Consider the following 5,876-nt stretch of genomic DNA (forward strand, 5'->3'; position numbering starts at 1 on the left):
CATTTGGGTGTAGAGTAAAAATTTGCCCAGAAACCGAGCGGGGGCAACCTTCAATGAGTGCTTTCCGATTCAAGTTGAGTTTATCAACGATAGCCTAGTCCGTACGGTGTGCCGCAGTGCGACATCTCTTTGGGTAGAATTTTTTACATGACCATGCATGGTATTGTACCTGGCAAAAGTCCCCAGCATTAAAAGGGGATAACCACCGTTTTAAATTTTGTCCGAAATTCCGCCAGGATTCCAACCCAGGCGTTCATCTTCATAGACATAGGCTACAGAAGCACGATATCCACATTCAGGGCAAAGTGTCCCCATCTTAAATAGTTATTAGAGAGTTAAAGAAGGCGCAGCGGAGCGGGCACTGTCCAGCTAGTTGATAGGCTTTCTTGCTGTTAAGGAGTGTACAATGGTAGTTTTTCTTGACATTTAGAGTTAATTCAATTATTTTAAAACAACATTCGTTATGAAAGCGTTAATATATGCCGCTTTGACTTCACATGGTGCCATACTCCCCAAGATAAAACTTATATGTCTCTCATATAAGAACACTTTGCTCTGCCAAAAACACAAATTTAAAGTTTAATTTATATTTTTATTTCCATTTTAAATCCTTCACCATTTCTCTTGTCAAGTTGGTTACTAAAAAACGCACGTGTATTCGCGTTCACAGCATTTGGGGAACGTTGCTTTGGTATTCTTGAAATTACCCCATGAGCACTTTGGTGGATTGGCGCGGTCATAATCTTTAAGTTTCTCCAGGGGTGAAGCCAAAGCCGATACAGGATCACAGCTGCACACAAATCCCAAAGAGAAATAAAAAACCCCAACAAAAGAAAGCAAAAAACGTAAAATAAATATTTATTCGCACGAAATGCATAAAAAAGCAAAGCTTACGTTTCAATTGTCGCCAAACCAATGGAATTGTCACAGGTGAACTCGGCACAGTCCATTGTTGGATGTTTTATGCTTTGTCCCGGACTAACGACCGTACTTTGTATAACACACTTGCCCGGATGTTTTTCATCGCGGAAATACCTTTCCGTGTACACTCCAGCCTGAGTCAGAGCCAGACCCACCACCATAAGGACTAAAACAAATGCAGACGAATAAATTAATTTCATGCTGTCGTTCGCCACTCGAGACTAGACTGCAAACTGAACTGCTGAGATTTCTTCTACTTCTTCCATTTCATTAGCATTGCTTTGAATAAATAACAAACGAAGAAATGTTATCAGTTCAGCTTTAGATGTCAAATGTGCCTTAGTTTTATTACGCGAGCCAATACAAAGCTGATAATGATTTTTGTTTTTGTTGTATCCTAAGCTGTGTCAACATAATAAACTGTAATCGACCAATTCCACCTAAGTCAAGCGAGGGAGATGCACAGAATAACTTAGAATTTAATATATTGAACATTTAGAAAAGACGGTATTGCAACATTTTGAAAACTATTTGACAATTAAAGTGGCGAGAATATTGCCAAATGGTTTTTGATTTATGGTTTCAACGATTTTTGTTATCATCGATCTGGCTTCATATTTCAAACTAAGGTTTGAATACAACTCGGAGTGAGTCCCAGATTGTGTTAAAGGCGGCCCACAATACACTTGGCCCAAATTTGAATAAAAGTTGTGACTATTGCCATGATGCGGCTACTTCTGTGCTATCCCAAATACTCAAGATCCTAGACTAGTTACATGCCAATCGATTTTAGAGTAAGTTTCGAGTGGGGTGGACGTAATTTATTTCGCTCCTCAGAAAACTATCTGCATCTCATAACCTACAGCCACCTACACTAGTATCCACTACGCGTTTGATGATTGGCGTCCATTGTCGGTGGAGCGGCAGGTCTAAAGGCCTGAAGTTGGATTAGAATGGACTCCAAAGTCCCAACAGCTGTTAGTAATTTGAAGCTGTAGCATGTCGTCCGCTCCTCCTGCATTTATGGGGATGTGGCACCTGTAGTCGAGAGTAATGCTTTAGGCCCACTACCAGTCATCAGACCACCAAATGAAAAAGGAAAGATTACACAGAGGAATTTGAAGTTTATCCCCAGTCTTTAAGTAAAGGTGTTTCTGTTTCAGACTCAGACAACGCCAGTGTCAATAAAATAGTCATCACTGCCGAAACTAGAGATGAGGTCAGCGGTGTGATAGCAAAAGTGATAGGGAACATTTCTAAGCTCACAACAAGCCCAAATACAGCTATCCGGGACACAACGAAAGAAACTGATGAGGATGTACTGGCAGGGCAATCAGTCGAAATTGCGGAATGTTAGTACGAATGTAACGGTACTTCAACTGCTTCTGAGGAAGCTGAAACGAGAATCAGGCCTCCCGAGGAGCAAAACTCTGCGGCAAATCTGAAAAAGAAACAAATTTCGCCGCATTCAAGTAATCTTGGAAGACCAAGCCAGCCGTGCCTCATCATAGGGAGGGAGACAAAGTAGGGAAGAAGAAAGCGCCAACGGCCCTAGAGTCTTCAGGAAGAACCATGACTTCAAAAACGACGCACATTGGGCCAAACGGCAATAAAAAATAGAAATAAGTCTAAACGCTATTGATTTTGAAAAAAATGGTTTCAGATTTAGATATAGCTCTTATATATAACTTTGATCCGATTTGACCTATTAAGGCTGTAGAAGGCACAATTTTGGCCCGATCTTTACCAAATTTGGCACGAAATCCTTCAAATTGGCCAGATACCAGTAGAATGTCTATGTTAAGGGGAGATTGGTGCAGGGTATAATATATGATAACCAGCATTTTTATTACAAGAAATAGCTAAAGAGGCTTTTGCTACTCTCCTGCAAATTTGAAGTTGTACATTTTTTACTGGTAAAAGAGCCGAACACACATTCAATGAATTCTTCTGAAAATACATCACCTGTCCTATCCTTGTATAACAAAAATTAAGAACTCGTTGCCAAAACTTCTTCCCAAATTCAAACTAAATTTATGATATCTACTTCAGCCTTTAGAGTTTGAGGTTGGCCAGTCAATCTGCCAGTCACGCAATTCTTTTATGTGTGTCGATTAAGAATTTCGTATTGTGTAAGCTTAGCATTAATTGAATTGTATATTGTATGAGTTATAATTCGGTCTATTTAGATTACAACACAATAATATTATCTTTGCTCACCGGCCCGTGACCAATTTTGATATGCGGACATTTGTTTGATTTGTCTGTCAAAACACTAGAGGTCAAATCAATCGATGATTATTATTGTAATTGTTATTCATTCTTTTTTGTCTTTTCGCTTTATTCATTCAGTTCATTTGTTGTCTATTCATTCTTTGTTTGTTCTTCAAATTATAAAGAGTAGATTTCATTGGCTTCAAAAGCAATTGTGCGTGTCCATTAATTATTAATTATTTTTTCTTATAATATTTTCTATTTCGATATTGGTATTGAAATTCAATATTCACAATGCAAGCATTAGGGCCGCATATGTGGGAATTATTATCACAATTATTTACATTTCTTAAGGATGTATTTACATACAAGAAAAATTTGTAGTAGAAAAAATATTGTGAGTAATGTGTGTCTCTTATAGTTTTTTTTTCCAATGAAAAACCAGTACAAATTTTCCTAGTTCGGTCGGGCCGAATCTTGAAATCCCCACCATAGATTCTTAATTCATACAAAAAGATTGCTGAAAATAGCAAACATTGTTTGCTGACTGTTAGTTGTTAATTTGCTGCTACTACAGCAGTGGTTCCGCAATTTCAGAACAGCACGCTGACAGCTGAAAAGTCTGCTGTTTGCTGAAAATGTTTGCTGCCTAATTTATGATGTGAAATAAATTTACACAAGCTTTAGGCAAGAAAATTAAACAAACAAAAGCGTGCTGAGTTCGGCCGGGCTAAATCTTGGGAACCCACCACCATGGATTCTGCAAAAAATGTATACCAAATAAATTTTGTTGAAGGGCATAATTTTATTCTACATACCAAACTTTTGTCAAATCAGCAAAAATTAAAGCTTCTAGAAACCGAAAAAGGATGATAGAGAGACCGGTTTACATGGGAGCTATTTCAGGTTATTGACTGATTTGGACCGTATTTGGCACAGTTGTTGAAAGTCGTTCCAGAACACCACACGCAAAATTTCAGCGAAATCGGACAAAAATTGCAACTTGTAAGGGCTCAATAATTCAAATCGGGAGATCGGTTTACATGAGTTCTATATCAAGTTACAGACCAATTTGGACCGTACTAGGCAGAGTTATGGAAAGTCATAGAAAAACACTACATGCCCAAATCGGTCAAAATTGCGTCTTTTAGGGGGTCAAAAAGTCAAATCGGGAGATCGGTTTATATGGGTGCAATATCAGGTTATAGAATGATTCAAAACGGGAGATCGGTTTTACTAGAGCTATATCAGATTATAGACCAATTTTGATTGTACTCGGCAGAGCTTGTAAAAATCATTACAAAACACTACATGAAAAATTTCAGCCAAATCCGGTAAAAATTGCGGCTTGTAGGGACTCCAGAAGTCAAATTGGGAGATCGGTTTTATGGGAGCTATATCAGGTTATAGATTGGTTTGGACCGTTCTTGACACAGTTGTTGCAAGTCATCATAGAACACTAAGTGCAAAAGTTCAGCCATATCGGACCAAAATTGCAACTTATAAGGGCTCCAGAAGACAAATCGGGAGACCGGTTTATATGGATGCAATATCAAATCGGGAGATCGGTTTATATGAGAGCTATATCTGGTTATAGACCAATTTTTACCGTACTATGAGGAGTTGGTAAAAGTCATAACAAAACACTTCATGCAAAATTGCAGCCAATTTGGGCAAAAATTGTAGATTGTCGGGGTTCAAGAAGTCAAATCAAGAGATCGGTTTTTTGGGAGCTATATCAGGTCGATTTAGACTGATTTGAACCGTTCTCGGCACAGTTGTTGCAAGTCATCACAGAACACTAAGTGCAAAAGTTCAGTCACATCGGGCAAAAACTGCGCCCGGGGTTTCTAGAAGTCAAAGCGGGAGATCGGTTTATATGGGAGCTATATCAGGTTATAGAACGGCTCAAATTAAGAAATCGGTTTATATCAGAGCTATATCTGGTTACAGACCAATTTTGAGCGTACTAGGCCGAGTTGTTTGATCTCATAACAAAACACTACATGAAAAAATTCTGCTAAATCGGTTAAAAAGTCAAATCGGGAGATCGGTGTATATGGGAGCTATATGAGGTTATGGACCGATTTGGACCATTCATGGCAAAGTTATTGCAAGTCATCATAGAACACTAAGTGCAAAAGTTCAGCCACATAGGGCAAAAACTGCGCACGGGGTACAAGAAGTCAAAGCGGGAGATCGGTTTATATGGAAGCTATATTAGGTTATAGAATGATTCAAATTGGGAAATAGGTTTATATCAGTGCAAAATTTCAGCCTAATCGGGTAAAAATTGCTGCTTGTGATGAACCGATTTGGACTGTACTTGGTACAGTTGCTGCAAGTCATAACAGAACACTAAGTGCTAAATTTCAGCCAAATCGGAAGAAAATTTTTACTTCCAGGGGCTCAAGAAAACAAATCAGGGGATCGATTTGTATGGGAGCTATATCAGGTTCTTGACAAATTTGGCTGAAATTTTGCACGTGGTGTTCCGTTATGATTTCCGTGGTGTTTTGTTGTGACTTTTGGCAACTGTGCTAGGTTAGGTTAGGTTAGGTAAGATTGGTCCCATGTGATACCACAGTAGCGACAGACCAAGGCTTCTGGCGGGATTCGAATCCACGACCCCTGCACGATCCAAGCACGCCATCAACTCGGCTACCGGGGCGCTAAGTACGGTTTAAATTGGTTCATAACCTGATATAGCTGCCATATTAACCGATCTCCCGATTAGCCTT

At 39.0% G+C, this 5,876-nt stretch overlaps 1 protein-coding gene across 1 annotated transcript; it reads right to left on the reverse strand.

The window, feature by feature from the left end:
- Positions 1–571: 571 nt before the first annotated feature.
- On the reverse strand, positions 572–1,184 carry LOC106092413 (uncharacterized). Its single transcript, XM_013259272.2, has 2 exons — positions 895–1,184; positions 572–790 (listed from the first exon to the last, which is right to left on the reverse strand). Exons 1-2 carry the CDS (start codon positions 1,119–1,121, stop codon positions 640–642), a joined length of 378 nt encoding a protein of 125 aa, XP_013114726.1. The 5' UTR covers positions 1,122–1,184; the 3' UTR covers positions 572–639.
- Positions 1,185–5,876: the final 4,692 nt, after the last annotated feature.

This window comes from Stomoxys calcitrans, chromosome 4 (genome assembly GCF_963082655.1).
Source record: "Stomoxys calcitrans chromosome 4, idStoCalc2.1, whole genome shotgun sequence".
In the NCBI taxonomy this organism is placed as follows: domain Eukaryota; kingdom Metazoa; phylum Arthropoda; class Insecta; order Diptera; family Muscidae; genus Stomoxys; species Stomoxys calcitrans.

What these genes read in the sequence shown, in the direction of transcription:
- LOC106092413 (XM_013259272.2), bottom strand. Translation starts at nt 1,121, where the DNA reads ATGAAATTAATTTATTCGTCTGCATTTGTTTTAGTCCTTATGGTGGTG. An exon ending in GGTTTGGCGACAATTGAAAC is followed by an intron (nt 791 to 894) that starts GTAAGCTTTGCT and finishes ATTTGTGTGCAG; the next exon opens with CTGTGATCCTGTATCGGCTT.